This window comes from Tachypleus tridentatus, unplaced genomic scaffold (genome assembly GCF_004210375.1).
Source record: "Tachypleus tridentatus isolate NWPU-2018 unplaced genomic scaffold, ASM421037v1 Hic_cluster_2, whole genome shotgun sequence".
Lineage (NCBI taxonomy): Eukaryota > Metazoa > Arthropoda > Merostomata > Xiphosura > Limulidae > Tachypleus > Tachypleus tridentatus.
In genome coordinates this window covers 15,005,706-15,024,619 of record NW_027467782.1, presented here as the reverse complement: position 1 = coordinate 15,024,619, position 18,914 = coordinate 15,005,706, and the positions used below count along the sequence as shown (strand labels likewise).

Sequence of the window (18,914 nt, the reverse complement as noted above, 5' to 3'; positions counted from 1 at the left end):
TGCGACATCCTGAATCACACTGGCTTGCAAATTTTCCTTTATGGTTCATTACATTACCACAAATGTTAGTTATGATAAGTTCCACCAACACAATAGGTTGTTGCTTTAGCTTCCACCTTATTAATATCTATTCATTTTCTCTTTCCAGTATCATGACTTGTGTCACAACCAAGAACTGGTTATAATACAAATCATACAGGAATAACTTTAGCAAACAAATGTTTATTTATAAAGATACAAATGCATGTGATGTTCTAAATGTGTTTTTAACACATTCATAAAGCAGTACCAATTACATAAATTTAAATGTTGGATGTCTATGAAAATTGGTTTAGATTCATTTTATCACTTTATGTATGAGAAGATGGTAGAGAAAAAGGCAGATAAGCATTGTTCATTTTACGAGCCTTAATATCAGCACTAAAAACAGATATCAAAGTTTGTCTTAGAAAAGTGAAATAAATAAGCTATTATACTAAACATATTTTTTACATTGTTTATACATTTCTTCAGTTATTTCTAGTCAAAAGTAAATATGACAACAAAACCTATCTAAATAATATATTAATTTATCAGAGAAATAAAACAACAGGAATAAAATATTAAAATGTGAAAATTCAATTTATTTGGATCTATTACCTTTAAAGCATTTCTCTCTACTTGCAGATCAAATGCTTGAATTAATTGGTGCCATCTTTCTTTCCAACCATTATACTGAGCAAAGACATAAATATCTTTCATGACAGATTTAACTTCTTGTCACACAAGACTTGTGAAAAAAAATTCTTAGCTGCATCTCAACACTTCATTTCATTTCCGTTCTGATCTGTCACAATGCAGTTGAAATATAGCCATGAAATCCAGAGAGAGATCTACAATGCTCTACAAAAAAAAAGGACCAAGAGTCGTTTCGAGATACAATGTCTAGGAAGGGGTTTTCTTTGCCATTTCTTAGAATACCAGTTAAAAAAACACTGAGAAGACACAGATTAGGTTCCAAAAGTATAATGGGTATGTCAAGTAGGCACCTAACAGTGGCCACCAGAAGGAGCCTTGTTCTCGTCCAATGTTTCCAACAGGATGAATACCTGAAGAAAAAAGCATATGCACACTCAAGTCATGTTCTTTACAAAAGAACAGCTATTTCAGAATTTCTTCTAACATCACTTTTTTTAAAAACAAAATACACAAATAACATAACAATGAATGAAATGGACATCTCAGACTGACTATATTGTAAGATAAACATAACAAAAACACTTCAACAGCATTAAAGTAAAAAATGATCTATAAATAAAATTATTATTCAGCGAATGGTTAATTGGACTGCACTCTACCAAACTGCATTAAGGTGGAATATGCACTGTGTATCCTCTTACACTTTATAACATATCAACATATTAAGAAAACACATCAATTTTAAGACTTCTATGTTTATTTTTAAAACCAAAACTCAGTAAATAAAAATAATAAATTACTAATTATATTCAAGCTAAAGAATATACTGCACCTTTCATCAACTAAATTATGGTGAAAAGTAAATCTTTATCTTTGTACATTTCAAACACAAACGGATAAAAAAGCATGAAACAATGTTTGGAAAGATTCAACAGTTAGGTATAATTAGAACAGGAGGTAAAAAAAAAATAATTTTACAGTAAGTTTGCAAAGCAGAAGGTAGTGATAAATAGTTTATAATAGTTGTGATCTTTTAAAAGCCTGTTTTGAAACCTTTTCAATGGGTATATTTACAGTAACTGTGCACTGTAGTAACTTTCCATGTCTGATGATAATACTAAAACGTAGGAATTGTTGAGATTTTGTTTTTAAACTTATAAGAACATGGACAATCTTAGTGAGTGGATAATAACTTTAGTAACATAAAGTTGGGTGTGAAACTCTTGAAAGAACTTGTATTTTGGGTGAGAGGAACATAAAGGCATTGTATAGAAATAAAATAAATTAGATGTGATAAGTAAGTAAACAGACTTCTCAAATTTATCTGTAGAAATTCTGAAAAAGGTATGCTGTATGTGCACTCTTTCATCAAACATTAAGAACCTGCTAAAGTCCTGATTAGATCAACCACACATTGGAGCATATTTAAGCAGTGAAATACAGTCTGAAGTACAAACTTAGAGTTAAATAACAGGGTAATAAATAAAAGACTCTAACAACTCCTATTTTAGTTAGACCTGGTAGTTAGGGTACCCAACTTACAATCTGAGAGTTGAAAGTTCAACTTCCCATAAATGAACATGTTTGACCTACACAGCTGCCAACTGGCTTGCAAATATGCTGGCCGACCCAAAACTAGTTCAGATTATGAGCATAAAAAAAAAAAAAAAGAATAACGATGTACTGCTTTTCTCCCCCCTCTGACTGAGAGGGAAACAGCTACCCGTATATTTTACGACAGTAACCTCTTCCACCGAGGCACGTCAAAAACCACCGTTACAGGTGGTGTTGTATCCACCGCGACGGGTAAAACGACAAACTTACTAGGAAAACGCCGCACAGTGTTCTTAAAATCATCACTTCTCGCAACGTTCTTTTCGCCCCAATATATTGTTTCAATGCACCATTACGTTTGTTCATGCAATCTCTCTCGGCCACTTTCATTTTTTGTTCGGCCATTTCTTTACACTACGGCAGTCGTTTTCGCTAGTACTCACCACCTGTGTGGAAACGGGCCGTAACCAGCCCACACGTCCAGGGCACGCCGGGTTAACAGGTGAGAGGAGGCTGAACACAATGTGTCCATCCAGTCTCAGACAGACTATGCCCCCTATATAGAGAAGGAAACTAAATTTAATGCCATCAGAACCCAATAGTACGGCATTTTAAAGTGCAGTAAAAGTCGAAGGACCAAGCGGGAAAGTTCCGCATCGCAACCCTGAGCTGCGCCAAATTGGTGCTCAGTTTTGAGTGAAAAAGTGGTGAAAATGAAAGCTGAAAAACAACGTTTTTAACTATCAAAGTGATTTGGACGATTCCTCCCACTTTTCAAATTTCCCCGAACTCATCTCACATCGATGCCCGCTTTGGCATCACTCAATACGGGAAAAAATTTCTTAAAGCCGTACTCCCTTTTAAGTCCGTCTCAGACAGACTATGCTCCCTATATATAGAAGGAAACTACATTTAATGCCATCATGACTCAATAGTACGGCCTTTCTATGTGCGGTAAAAGGCGAGAGCTTATGCGGGAGAGTTCCGCGTGGCTACCCTAAGTACCGTCAAACTGGTGCTCAGTTTTCAGTAGAAATGTGAAAATACTCCTTTGAAAAGAACGTTTGCGACTATCAAACATCTTTCGACGTCTATCGCAAGTCTCGACGGCACTTTCCGCATCTACATCCACAACAACGTCGAAACACGCGTAGCGTGTTCCACCGAGTATATCTATCCGAAGGGCAGAAAGAAACTGCGGGTACTCCGCGGGAGAAGGTGATCGAAATGCCGACGAAATCCTCTAGGAACGTCGAATCGAAGGACCCGCCGCCAACCGTTCGGGCACTTTTCGCAACGGCTGCGTCTAGACGTCCGACACGTTGGAGCAAGTTGCTGTTGGTCCACGCACGCGCGAAACAGGCCGAAAAAATGGGTTACCCCGTCGGTTGGCTGCGGGACACCTCGAACAGAGTCTGAGAGCAAATATCAGCGAGCGGGAAATTTAAATACCCGCGCCCGCCGCCTACCGACGGGGGAACCCATTTTTTTCGGCCTGATTCGCGCGTGCGTGGTCCAACAGCAGCCTGCTGCGGCGGGTCGGACGTCTAGACGCAGCCGTTGCGAAAAGTGCCCGAACGGTTGGCGGCGGGTCTTTCGATTCGACGTCCCTAGAGGATTTTGTCGGCATTTCGATCACCTGCTCCCGCCGAGTACACGCATTGGCCTCGGTACACCTCGAACAGAGTCTGAGCAAATACCAGCGGCGGGAAATTTAAACACCGCGCCCGCCGCCTACCGACGGGAACCCATTTTTCGGCCTGTTTCGCGCGTGCGTGGTCCAACAGCAGCTTGCTGTGGCGTATTGGACATCTAGACGCAGCTGTTGCGAAAAGTGCCCGAACGGTTGGCGGCAGGTTCTTCGATTCGACGTCCCTAGAGGACTTCGTCGGCATTTCGATCACCTGCTCCCGCCGAGTACACGCATTGGCCTCGGTACACCTCGAACAGAGTCTGAGAGCAAATACCAGCGAGCGGAAAATTTAAACACCCGCGCCCGCCGCCTACCGACGGGGAACCCATTTTTTCGGCCTGTTTCGCGCGTGCGTGGTCCAACAGCAGCTTGCTGTGGCGTATTGTACATTTAGACGCAGCCGTTGCGAAAAGTCCCGAACGGTTGGCGGCGGGTCCTTCGATTCGACGTCCCAAGAGGATTTCGTCGGCATTTCGATCACCTGCTCCCGCCGAGTACACGCATTGGACTTGGGTCACGCCGAATAGAGTCTGAGAGCAAATACCAGCGAGCGGGAAATTTAAACATTCGCGCCCGCCGCCTACCGACGGGAGAACCAATTTTTAAGAAGTTTTAACGAATAGCCGTGTTTTTCAAGGGTTTTCTAAATGTCATTGTGTTTGAATGTTTTTCAGGAGGTGTGTGATCAGTCGTAAGGTGCGTGCTCACCAACCTCTTCGCATCGTTATCCAAACTTTTTAATTTGACTTGTAAGTGGAGTAACGAAAACGGCGTCAAATCTTTTGAATGTTCACATAGTTTTCGATGACTAAGGTACACCTTTCAACCCTAGTAGCCAACAGCAGTCGATTTAGCAGATTTTCGTAATTTAAAAGCTTCGTAGCTCTTGAATTTTGACAGTTACAAGTTGCGTCACCTGTAGAGAGTTTAGGAAAGATAGTTTGCCACATTGATCAAATTCGACCCTCATAAAATACGAAAATATCTTCGTATATCCGTGGTTATCAATAGACTCAAACCAGTGTGGCAAAACAATGAGGAATAATATTCTACATACGTCCTCCATGTTTCATCAGAATTCGAAATCCTTGGACTGAGTTATAAAACAAAAATAGTATAAAAAATCTATCCCCATGTTAACGGATAGGGCTGTAACCTTGACCCTCCAACATCCAATCATTTCTAAGTTAGATCATTGTCCAAAAGTATACCAATTTTCGTTTATATCCATTCAGCCGATCATGACAAATTCTGCTGACAAACACACATAAATAAACACACTGGGATGAAAATATAACCTTCATCATCTTCAATGGCAGATGTAATGATTGGTTTAAACCACAGGAAGTTACTTTCTATTTTTGGAGCAAATGGAATTCTGTAACGTTTCTTGTGTGCAGGAAAAAATTTTGTTCACTGCCTTGACTAAGGATTTAAATGAACTGTCAGTACAGGATAAATGTCAGCTCTGTCCACAGATTTAGCTGCTGTTTCATCAGTCTTTTTTACATAGAAACAGTTATGGATATACCCGACACATAATACCCAGATATTTTCAGTTACCTAATTTTCAGTGTTTAATTTTGAAAGCACACAAAGTTTAGATGCCTTGTAACTGTCTGGGTGCACGTAGTCAGACGCATTAGTTTTCATAATCCAGTCGAAGTTAAAGAACTGGTACAAAAACTGTTAAACTGGACACACATGAGTTCTATATAACCACCTTAAATTGGTTAGAGATATTTAATGTGGGTAGATATTATTCTATACTTAAAGAGAAACTACTTATTTGTTAAATTGTTTAGTAACGTTTACCAGATATATTAGTGTTATTGTTTGTTTGGGGAAATTCCGTCCAAAGCTACACGAGAGCTATCCACGCTAGCTGTATGTAATTTAATAGTTTAAGACTAGAGAGAAGACAGCTGGCTTTCACCAACCATCGCCAACTCTTGGGCTAGTCTTTACCAAAGAATATTGGATTAATCGTAACATTATAATGCCACCACAGCTGAAAGGACGAACATGTTTGATGTGACGAGGATTCGAATCCATTCCCCTCATATTACGAATTGAACGCTCTATTAGGTTATGTCGGGCCATTAGGCCTAGAATCTGGATCTAATTATTTAACGGGACAACGCTTGAATTGTAACCTTACGATACATTTACATTTATTATTATAGATCTTTACCAGTAAATATATTTTAATGCATGATTCTGTCCAAATAATCACATTTTTCATCAAACAAGCACCACCTACTTAGTTTCTGAAAGATAATGTTTTGATGATTAATATGTAATTAATGTGTTAAAATGAGGCAACAATCATAGTTTACAACAAAGGTTTATTTTCATATCAGTTAACTACTGATCTTGTTTTACAGTAAAATGGTAAAACACGGTCAAACACGGTTAATAAATTTCAAGTTGTTCACAAGGTAACAAAAATTTATATATTAATGCTATATTTCAGTACTAGCCTAAATATATGTAAAAATAACTGTGGACTATTGTTTTATGTATGATTGTTTGATTTGTATCAAAAATTATTCCTGTTCTCGAGTCTCTTGTGGTTCTAGTATTAATTTTCATGATGTCCTCAGATGACACAGCAGTGTATTTTTAGGTTTAAATTTCTAAAATCAGGGGATAAATTCCCCTCAGTAGAGACAGTAGATAACCAAATATTCATGACAATTTCATTTTCCGAAAGAAAATACTTGTATTACATTCGTGTATGTTTGTAACTACGTCAGTCATAATGACTGTCCGACAGCCCTTTGTATGGGTTTTTGGTCGACTAGAAGGCCAGGACTTGACTGCACATTGCATGTATGTACACCTTTGTGCAAATTAATTGATACAAAACGGGAAATTACGATTTTTTCAATGTTTTGCGTTTTATTTCTGAGAATCCAAAAATTACTCACAAATTAATACATGATATAACCGCCTTTATTTTTCAGCAGATCATTAATCCGCTTTGGTATCGAGTCCACGAGTTGACTGCAATCTTTACTAATTTTTGGATCGCGGTACCACACCTCAATTAGCTTATCTTGTGTATTACAGTCTTTTGCCCGAAGTCTTTCTTTACAAATCGCCCAAAGATTTTCAATAGGATTTAAGTTCGGAGAGTTTTCAGGCCAGTCCAGCACCTTTATTCGCGTTGTAGTCATAAAATTCTTCACAAGTTTCGACGTATAGTACAGAGTTATATCTTGCTGAAAAATGCCAGATCCATTTGGAAATCTCTTTTTCAATTCTGGAACGACCATTTTCTGCAAAACTTCGTGTACTATGGTCCTCGCATTATACCTTCTATGATAAGTAAGGCTCCAACGCCATAGTAGCTGAAAAAACCCAAAACATCTTCTTCAAGGGATGTTTTACGAACTGATTGATGTGAGATTCTCGACGTTTCTCACCTGGAAATCTGCGAACATGCAGACTTCTTTGACCCTGTACGAAGAAATGAGTCTTGTCACTGAATAACACCTTCCTTCCTAATTGTTACTAATTTTTCAGTCTCATTGAGTCATTGTGTAAGTAACACATATTAACATATACCTACATGAAACATAGTAGAGTTTTATATAAGTAGAAAAATAATCTATTTAAAAATGTAAAATATGCCATATATCTGAACTCTTATTTTACAATACAGTAAAACTACACTTACTAAAATCATGTGTTGTTATTTTCAGTCAGAAGAGCCTTTTAAAATGACTCGAAAAGCGAGTGTGTGTTTTCTTCTAGCAAAGCCACTTCGGGCTATCTGCTGAGCTCAGCGAGGTGAATCGAACCCCTAAATTTAGCGTTGAAAATCTGTAGACATACCGCTGTACTTGCGGGGGGGGGGCTCTCTAAAAGCGAAAACTATAAATCTAGTGTTATAATATAAAAAGATCAATGTTGTCTCTTCGTCTTGTGGTGATGGCATCATTCTAGCAGCACGCCATTTGGCATTAATGACATGATCATTTTATGCTACCTGATAACATCCTCGTTTTTGGAAAAACATGGGCTTTCATATTAAGTATTTGAAAATTTTTTTATTAAATTTGGTTATTACTCAAACTTATATATTGATTAATTTAATTTTGTATATCACATATATGTCATCACCTAATTAATTTATTAATATTTAATTAAATAAAGTATTAATTAGATATTAATTAAGAATTTGCACTTCACCATATATTAATCACATTATTAATTAATCTTTAATTAATAAATCTCCCCCAGTAACACCTCAACCACTCTCCCTCCTGGTATTGTCCTTTGGCAGATAGTATGTGGCCAGCAAAATGTGCTCACATCTCTAATGATTCCTGGCCAATGGACATAACTAGTGGATCTATCTGCTATCTTCTTTGCTCTTAGGTGTCCTTGCACAGTCAACTCGTGAATTAGTTTCATCATTGAGTCCTGTATTCTGTTGTTATGATTTGCTACACTTCCCCAGTATAATTTCTCTGTTTGATGTGGTACAGCAATTCCTTCTAATACTCTGCTCCATAAGTGCTTTGTCTTCTGCTCGATTTTCTCCCATATATTGTCACAAGGATTGTGCAGTGAAAAGTGTTTTTTACGCTTCCTTCAATTCCTGCAAACCTACATTCGTGATATCACCTTTTGACCTTTGTAAGATCTTCGTGTTATGTTTGCTCTTATTTTCTTGAGTTCTATTGGTGACTGCCAACGCGTCTTTGTTTATATATATATATATTACCATATATATAGTCTTTGATACGTCTCCTTTGTCTTCTGTTAAATTTTCTCCTAGGCATTGTCCCCAAGTTTCTGCAATGGAGGGACTTTCTTTTATGATTCCTTCAGTTCATACAAATCCACATTCGGGATGACCCCTTTTGACATTTGTAAGGTCTTGATGTCTTGCTTGCTCTTCTTTTCTTGATCACTTGTGGTGACCACCAATGGTTCATCAATCTTATTTCGGTCTGGTATCTGAGTTTCTACTAGCTGGTATGTTTCAAATAATTTGGTCAAATATAAATGTTTTATACTGTTGTCTCCAGGTCTCCCCCATAATATAGTGCATTTAACTTCATTTTTTTTAAAATTTAATTTCATTATCTTGAAAGGATAATTTAAAATGTTCCATAACTCAGTTAAAACATCCCATAATTTAAAGTATTTTGCACCATAACTTACATGTTTCATAACTCTCAGAACAATGTAAACTATTTCATAATGAACCTATTTGACAGCTTCACTATTTTATTAACAACTATCAAGCAGCTTGAGCAATTACAAAACAAATATCACACAGTTGAGCTATTATATAATACTACTATTGGAAAAACATAAGGTATTTCATAAAAGAGCTATACTTGTGTTATGTAAAAATTCAAGTTAAGACAGCTTGTGTTGCTATTCAATAAAAGTGTCAGGTAAATTGACCTTGTTCATAACACAATTGAGTTATCACACATCTCAAATAAACTATTTCATAGGGTGATAAAGGTAACAAATAATTTGTTGTGTCTCACCAGATGGATATCTGTTGCTTCTCCTAATAAGCCACCAAAGGTGATAATTGGAGCAATACAGACAAAGTACAGAAAGAAAACAGAAGCTACAGTCTGAAGAGCCAGAGCATCCTCGAAATCACTCAAATACCAGAATTTCTTTCATTTAATGTTGTTGATCAAGTTACCAAATAACCTGAAAAGAATTAATGAGAAGATATCTTAATGGTAAACAAAATGTGAAAAAAATACTTAATTCTTATGGTATATAATGGTTATATTAAGCTCTTTGATATACTTTCTTCTGATAAAAAGTTGTTTGATTTGTCACTAAATTTTGCACAAATATATTTGCAGGCTATTCACAGTGACCATTCCTGATTTTAAAGTGATAATTTCTAGAGTGGAAACAGCTATTTAAATATCACCCATCACGAACTCTCAGGATATTCTTTCCCAATGAATAAGAGGATTGACTATCACATTATAAAGCCCCTATGGCTGAAAAAAAGGCGAGCATATTTCGTAAAGTGTTTCAACCCCATGCCAGACCCTTAACCATGAGCCCTTCCAACCTTATGGAAGGAAAAATAAATTTATTCCTTTTACCTTTTATTATTTAAAAAAATCCTTAAAATAATTGCTGGATTTTTATTACACAAGATGGTAAAATTATTACTTCTTCATGGTTAGCCTTCTAACAAAAACTCTTAACTTACAGTTCATTGTTTGCAGTGATGTTTCTGAAAACAGTGTTCAAGTTTCTTATCTGTCTTTCTTTTTCTCATCCAATAAAAGTTTGATACGGAAACAATTTCAACATTTCAACATTACATTACTTTGATTTTTGTTCAAATGATATTTTAATGATAAGCATAAGGAGGTCACAAAATGATCACTGAGTGAAATGTTTATTGATATAACTGTGAGAAAGAGAGAGAAGCAGCTGAAAAACAGAGATCTAAAATGGTGGAATAATTATTTCTTAATATGTGGTATTCCCCTCAACATGCAACACTACATATTCCAGGTTTCTACATTCCTCAGCTCTTACAGCTACATCAGTTTTTCCATTATCACTTCTCTCACGACCTTCCAACAGTGACAAGAAAGGGTCTTCACCTGCAGAATAAATTACCATCTCCAAACTATACAACTGGATGAAGTTAATTACATTAACCAAAAAGAATACCTCATATTGGTACAGCATTCTTTCTCTCTTTATAAAAAAGAAAGGTAAAATAAAGCTTACATATTTATACATGAAACCTACAGCTTTTACAGTTTAAACATAAAGGTTGCTGGAATATCTCACCTTCCTGCTCTTTTTAGTCCACTTTCTTCATGTAATTTTTCTTCTTCCTCTTCTGGTTCAATAGAAGGTTCTTTATCTGTTTCTATACACTTTTTTCTTCCCTCCTAAATAAGATAAGTTTCAATAAAAATAACAATTTTATCACTCTCATGGTGTTACTGGCCCACTCCTTTCAATTCAAATATACACTACAGATTTTTATTATCAAAGAAATTTATTCATTTCTAATTTTTTATAAATTTACATAGAACCATGAAACATAAGACATCTACTTTTATTATAAATCCATTTATGATGTATATAAAGTGTGTTATCATGTTCATTCACCTACTTAATGTCTCTTTCTTCTTCTGAAGACAGTTAAACAATCTCCAAAGCTTATATTATTTATATCCATTCATTTTTAGCATTGGCAACATTTGTTGTACTCCAAAGAAGTTTAACATTAGTTACTTTATGGAATGCTCATCATTTGTATTTATGAATGCTTCACTTAGTTTCTGCTTCTGTGATGAGTTAAAATTATTAACAGAATACTCAAATAGCAAGTTCAGACGTTCAAGAAGCAACTATAACACACCAAAGAACATCACTTGCACATTTGTGAGCTATACAACCTCTTGAACATATATTCATTCATTGGTTTCAGGCTCAACAGTGGGTGGTATTTCTGCAGAGATTAGTTCACAGTTTGTGAAAAAGAAAAAAAAACTGGTTGGCAACTTCCATTATAAGTTCACCTTTAAAATACCAATACATGATATTCAAATAGATTTGATTGCTCAGTGAATAAATAATAGTGTCAAACTGAAATCTGAGATGTTGCTCTTCACTCAAATATTGCTTGTAACCATTCTATATAAACAATTTGAACTATCAGAAACTATTGTCTGATACAGAGCAAAGATGAGGAAGCTCCTGACTCATCCAGAGAATACTTGAAGCTCAATTTGATCACTAATGGCATTTTTATGCAAGGCTAAGCCCAGTATTATTTGAACTAGACATCACACCTACGAATGCATCTTAACTACTCAATCTACATGAGCTAGTGGCTAAACTCAACTCAGAATTTACTTGTTTAAAACATTTGGAATTTCTTCAGCCCTTGATGCAGAAGTTGTGTTCAAAATTTGTCGTTGTTGTTTTTTTACAGAGGCTATTAGAAATTCAGTGACCTGGAAAGCCCCAGTAAAAGCATTATTCATCCTTCATGCTATCGACATCTTCTTAAGGGAATTTGTTGTGTTTTTGTGATGCAGCCATGGTAATTGAGCCTGGGAAGCTATGTTATTCAACAGAGAATTGTGATGATCGCATCACAACATTTGTGTTTATTGTGGCTTTGGAGTTGTTGGTCAAATTTTTGTTGAGCCATGATACCATCACAGACTTGAAAATTTTCAGAGCTGAATCTATCACAAAACAATAAACTTAATTCCAAGATGAAATGGTGCTGAGATCTATGTGATAAAACTTGGTTTCACTCAGTAGCCCTCCAAGAATATTAGAATCAGAATCACCTTATGTCCAATCGATCACATGTTTGAGAAAGATGTTTTTGCAATCTTCTTGGAACATTCACACAAACCAAATTCTTGCAAGGCTTTTTTCACTTTTGTTCAGTGATAGTAATTAATCATTCAAATATCTGAAGGTACAGATTTAAAAATAAAGTTTTAAAAACTACCATAACAATTAATATTTATTAACAATAATCAATGTAGGAAAAAGAAATGTAAAATATAAACACAAACAAGTTAGAGTAGAAAGCTGCATCAGCTTGCAGACTGAAAAAGGAACATGTAGAAAATAATTCCATTCTGAAAAGTGAACAGTAAGAATCTGTTTGAGTGTAGTCAAACACAAACCTACATAATGGACTGTCTGTGGTGTACTCAATACAGGTATTGAAATCAGACTTTGGCACTATAAGTCTGCATACTTAACATTGCACAAACAGGAGGGAAACAGAGAGGATACACAGCTAAAAAGTTGTGTATTCTATTCTATTTTTACTTCTTAACTATGAAATTAGACCTTCGTATACAAAAGAATAATTTTGTATCCAAACACTTTCATATAAAGGAGCAAGCTACTTCTTGCTCCAGGCATAGGAAATTCAATACATTATGTTTCTTGTTAGTGGCTGCAAGTTTTTCTAAGACACTACTGTTTCTTTACAATAATTTGAAATGTGCAAGATATGAAACAAGGAAGTTGATTTTCCTACCACTGATTGTTTTACTGTTAGATACATATGACTGTTAATTTTAAGTATAATATGATAGTATTATTTAGTTTGTATTGTGCAAGCTTTAAAGTAACTTATTTTTAAAAAATAGTTATGGGAAATTTTATTACGTAGCTGTTTGCATAGTTTAATTGTTGTGAACTGACGTCAAGTATTCAAATCTTCTGAATTTTTCTCTTAATTTAAGTGAGCCTGGCATGGCCAAGCGCGTAAGGCGTGCGACTCGTAATCCGAGGGTCGCGGGTTCGCGCCCGAGTCGCGCTAAACATGCTCGCCCTCCCAGCCGTGGGGGCGTATAATGTGACGGTCAACCCCACTATTCGTTGGTAAAAGAGTAGCCCAAAAGTTGGCGGTGGGTGGTGATGACTAGTCGCCTTCCCTCTCGTCTTACATTGCTAAATTAGGGACGGCTAGCCTTCGAGTAGCTTTGTGCAAAAAACAAACAAAATTAATTTAAGTGAGTATTTTTATTTTATAACATCTCCTAGTTTGTAGAAAGTTTTAGGCCTCCGTTTGGCAATATATATAGAGGCAACCAAGTTAGTGATAGTAAAATTAGAAGTAAAGTTTGACTGCGTGTAATTTTACTCCTTACAAGTGATCTTTAAAGTGATTTTCACATTTTTATTGCAATAACAGAGATACAGGAGAAGAATTTGTATTGTGAGTTGAGGTTCAAAGTAACTAAAACAGCTTGAGTGCACTTTTGAAAAAGAAGCGTATATGAAATCAAAAGCTACACTGCATAAGTACCAGGAAGATTATTTAGAATTTGATTTTATTTTCAGAATTATTAAGAAGTATTAGATGTAATGTGAAAAATAAATCTAGTGTAGAAAAAAACATTTTAAACAACTCTTAAATCAAACTACAGTAAATACTATGGCTAATACCCTGCCAGGGGCCGCGGAACGTTTTTGTGAGTGGGGGGCTAACAGGTGGGGGTTCAAGGGGCGCAGTCCCCTGAAGCTCCTTGATTGTAATCATATTGATAACCCATTCTGAGGCCCTGTTAGCAGTTCTTCTTCTAGTGGGGACTATCAAAAAAAATAAATAAATCGATTTTCTCTTTCTGTGCCTTCCGGTATGACTTAAATTAATATCAAATTACTGTGTTTAACTTTGCTACTTTGAATTCTGCAACATCAACTGTCATTAGCAGGTCCTTTCAAGGAAATTTTCTAAATCGAGACTTAACAAATCTCATTGAGATATTCTGATGCAAGATGCTAACCTAAATTTAATGAAGTAAAATGTGTTTCGATGCGATGACGCGAGGTTTGTTGTCAAGGGACTAGGGACGTTTCAGATTGTGTTTGCGGGGAGGAGGGAGGGAACTGAATATGAATATGCATTTAGGTTGCTTACAAACTTAGGGCTGAAGAAAAAATCGAAATAGAGCTAGCTTTAGTATCTCAGTAAAATTATATACATGGATGACACGTTACTTCATCAATGCATAGCTATATTAATGATCTTTTAAAATGGAAATATAAATGAATAATGCCACAGTTGCTCTACTGGCCTATTCACCTTTATATATCAAATTTCAGATGAAAACTGATATCATAATTTTACTGATCTCATTATCATATCGCAAAAGTATAAACTGATGTACGTCGATGGACAGCAATACAAATCACTTTTACCAAGGAAGAGTAAAAGTACCGTATGTGATCTAATGATGGGAACAACTTCCTCCAGCAAAGTCGTGTTCCGCGAATACACCGAGCTTCACTTTCCTTCTGTCATTCTTTTGTACAAAGTCATTGGCAATAGAAACGAGGTCTAACGATGCTGTGCGTTCCTTGTGCATGTGGAGAACTGCCAAACAATTAAAACGAGATTGGTTCATTGTTGATCGTAGCCATGTCTCGAGTCTTCTGGCCGTCGAGAAGCTCCTTTCTCCTACAGCATTAGTTGATGGGTTAACAAGCAGGAGTTTGACTAGAATTATCACTTCCGAGATCAGGCATCTTTGAGGTTCTTTCAGCTGCTTCACGGCCCGATATATGTTGTTGAAGCATTCAAAGCGACGATATCCAGAGTCACCGCGTAACAGTCCATTGAGGAGAGGTAGTTGTGCCTTGAGAGAAAGGATGTCCAAATCATCACCGTATTTGTCCGCCAAGTACTTCAGCTCATCAGAAGTATCTTCTTCTCGAAGAAATTTCAAGAGGAGATCTTCCATATATCGATACGCCTGGAAGCCTGGCTGATCAAAACAACGGTTGATTGCGTTAATGGCAAGGTCAAGAACCTCAAAGTACTGCCTTCTGTAGAATTCCTTGGGAGACGACGGGAACGATGGCTCACCAGTTCCTACCTGAAAACGCTTGGGCGCTCTCTTCTGTCTTGGCATTTGTGGTTCAGAAATGTTGAGCTCCATTGCCTTTCGGTGCACTTTTTCATATATCTTGTCAAAATTACCATCATTCCTCACTTTATCAAGAACACCCGCTACCAGTTTTGCATTTTGTTGCCCCTGTGCTGCAGACATGCAGGTCTTCTGCAATGTTTTTGACAAATTGTCCATCAAAGAGTACACGGCGACACCAAGATGAAGAGCGAATAAGTAATCAAATTTCTCCATTTGGGATCTGACACCTATTATTCGTGCCCTCATTTCAGAATCTAGACGATCTCCCAGACAAACGTCCCACTCCAAGAGAAGCGCTTTGTGGTTGGCAATGATGCGGTCGAAGCTTTGGCCGCGAACTGTCCAGCGAGTTGGGCAAATCACCTTTAGACCTGCTGTTTCTAGGTTCATGTCAGCTTTTATTTTTTCGAGCAGACCTTGACGCTTTGGTGAAAATTTTATAAGCTTGCAGATTTTCTATGTGATATTTAAGGTATCAGCTAACAACTTAGACCATTTTGTAGCGTCATATACTGCCAAATTTAAGGCATGCCCATGGCAATGTGTATAGTGTGCTTTAGGAGCATCTTTGAGGATTTGTTCAGCAACACATCTTCGTGATCCAGCCAGAGGACCTCAGGCATCGTAGCACTGGCCCCGACAGTTGGCCAGGGTCAAGTTCATCCGAATTATCGCGTCCTTGATGGCCAATACGATGGTATCTGCCTTTATGGTGGGGATTTCATAAAATCCGATGAAGTCCTCGTGGGGTTCCAGATTGTCATCAATCCATCGAATACATATTGTAAGCTGTTCCTTGTTTGCAACGTCAGTGCATTCATCGGCAAGGATGGAGAAATAACGACCGTTTCTGATACAAGACGCCACATCTCGCAACACCTGCAATGCCATTACCTCTAATATTTCGTTCTGAACATCATGTGCAACATACTTATTGGTTTTTTCTTAAGCCATTCTATCATTTTAGAATTGTTCTTTGCTCTGAGGTAATAAAGTTGTATGAAGTTCGATTCTTCATCGCTGTATCCTTGCAAAGCCAGTCCCTGTCTAACCAAGAACTGTATGTTCTTGATGATCTTGGCCATGTTGCTCCTAGATTCTTTCTTCTCTTCTCCCAATGTCATGTCCAACATTTCGCCAATGTCAGAACATGTTTTGGGAAGAACCATTACATTTTCTACTGCCATTTTATGGCACTGCGACATTTGGTGATCTCGAAACTTTTCCCTTGCCTTCTTCCAGTTTGAAAAGCCATCTCGGAGTAAAGCCGATTCCTTGTACTTTGCATTGAGTTTCTGCTCTTTTTCTGCCAGTAAGCAGGTGTGACAAAGAACCGTATCTGAAAACTCTATGTAGTGTAACCAAGGAAATTCTTCGTACCATGACGGTTGAAATGATCGTTTGAATTGCTTGCATTCCCTTTTGAAGTACTGGAAATTTCGTGGTTGATTTGGTTTTAACGGGATTATCAATTCCGCCTGTAAACTGTCATCCATACTTGCTTTGCTATCTACAGAAGAATGGATGCCTTCTGAAGCTGTCGATAGACCAACAGTTTCTAGTGACGACCCGCTTTGCTGAACCTCTGCCTGCTGTGTAGTTTGTTCACATTTCCCTTGTTTAACAAGCAGCTTGGGATCACAGACCTTTTTCATCTATGACTGTATTTTTCTTTTTTGGGAAATATGAAAAGAAATGACTGTAGGACGTTTCCCTATTCTAATCGCCCTATTTTTTTCATTTGGGTCATTTTTGGCAGGGATTTTTAAGAAGAACAATTGACCCATTTTAAGGGTTTTTTTTTTTTATGGGGTACGTTCTACATTCACATACATTGCGGAATCCTCCATGATGCGCAGGAAGTCATTACCCCATATAACGTACCCATCCAGGTCCACATGAAGCTACCTAGTTAGCTGATAACATACCCATCCCGCGCCGATCTGTACGAAGCTATCTCGTTAGCTGCGTGCGGCCGACCGGCCAGCGAGGGATCGGGGCCGTGCGCACACCCGTGACTTTTAAATGTTGCACTTGAAATTTATAAATCACGCGTGTGCGCAACGTGTACCCATCGAGCATGAGCGACAATAAGGGTGAGAATCGGTGCGAGAACTCCGGGCGAGAACTGTAAGAATATCATTTATAGCGATAAACTTACCCATATTTAGGTCAAAATGGATTGGAGGGGGATATTCAAGGATTTACCGGCACAAATCATACCCCATGTTTATGGTTTTCTTTGGAAAAAAAGTAACCTATTCGAGCGGCATACACCCATTAGGAGAGTACCTCTCTACTCCCCTTCCGCCCGTGCAGTTAGAACGCACACATGAATGTGGCCACGTGGCGGATACGGCAGCTGCACACTGCTCAATCCAAAATATCTTCCGACCATGTGATGGGTGGATACAATCACTGAATCTATTACCAGTGACAAAATTAACCATGTTTGACTGAGCAGACACAAAATGTTCAAGTTTTCCACATATAAGGACTAGGTTTCCGGTTATCAAAAAGTCCACAGGGCTGTGGACATAGGCTGATAATTAAACATGGAACTTGATTAAGGCCAGACGAAACACATGGAATTTCAGTAATATGTTTCAAATCAAATGACTTTGTGTTGTGTTTTCACTTCATCACACTAAGCTGTACGTAAAGCTGTATGCCTGTACATAGATTTGTGAATGCAGTTCATATTCTTGGAATTCACAATGTTCTCGTTTCTTTAATTATCAAAGACTCGGCATTTTCTGGAAATCTTAACTGTAAAATTGTAATTACATTGGGGAAGGGGGTGGTGGAACGGGATATTGACAATTTAGACCAGTCTCACGTTCAGGTGATGTTTCCATTTATGTTTTGAATATCAAATTCAGGGCTTTCACTCTAAACTTTTATTAATAATTTTTAATTAATAATTATAAATAATTACCCGTACCCACATGGATACTGATCTTTTTTGAGTGGGATTACCTTGAACATCATTCTCATTGGATTTGCTCAAATTTAACAAAAGTTAGAATTTAGAAAACCCCACACCCCTGCGAGTGTCCAAACTTGATTAAAACCATCCCGCGTGTCAGAGTTGTGCACAGTAGGCCTATTAAATGCTTAATTGTAAATAGATAGCCTACAACTTACAAGGCTACAATACATAACATAACTGCCCAAGGACAACCTGACAATTATTAATATAAGTTTATTTTGTACCTCACTCTCCTGATCCTCACTGGTAGAAGCATGATCCATCTTGAGCTTAAATTCTGTATCAAGGCATCTGAGGGAAATTTTGGAGTCGTAATGAGACACCTGGTAGGCTTTAGAATTAGTCTGAGCCAACTTCGTGTGTAGTTTATCATGCACACATGTACGTTACGTGTATATACTGTGTTACGTTTTGTTTCGGTTCTTAGAATGCATATATTCGTGTGTGTTGTGATAGTTAGCTCGCCACAACGTTCGCAAGGTCCACGAATAAAAAAAAAAACATCGTCACATTCTATTTGAAGTCACGCAACAATACGCGCGCACAGTCC

General features: G+C 37.3%; 1 protein-coding gene and 2 long non-coding RNA genes across 3 annotated transcripts in view; 1 reads left to right on the top strand and 2 right to left on the bottom strand.

Annotated features, from left to right (window-relative positions):
• LOC143242156 (uncharacterized) overlaps positions 1-18,914 on the top strand; it is a 228,266-nt gene that overhangs the window by 10,943 nt on the left and 198,409 nt on the right. The gene's annotated exons all lie outside the window — the stretch shown is intronic.
• On the bottom strand, positions 603-18,740 carry LOC143242153 (uncharacterized). The gene is made up of 4 exons (XR_013022477.1): positions 18,589-18,740; positions 10,739-10,842; positions 9,445-9,619; positions 603-1,088 (listed from the first exon to the last, which is right to left on the bottom strand). It is a non-coding gene; the product is annotated as an uncharacterized LOC143242153 (long non-coding RNA).
• On the bottom strand, positions 14,671-17,027 carry LOC143243231 (zinc finger MYM-type protein 1-like). Its single transcript, XM_076487083.1, has 3 exons — positions 16,425-17,027; positions 15,994-16,281; positions 14,671-15,828 (listed from the first exon to the last, which is right to left on the bottom strand). Exons 1-3 carry the CDS (start codon positions 17,025-17,027, stop codon positions 14,671-14,673), a joined length of 2,049 nt encoding a protein of 682 aa, XP_076343198.1.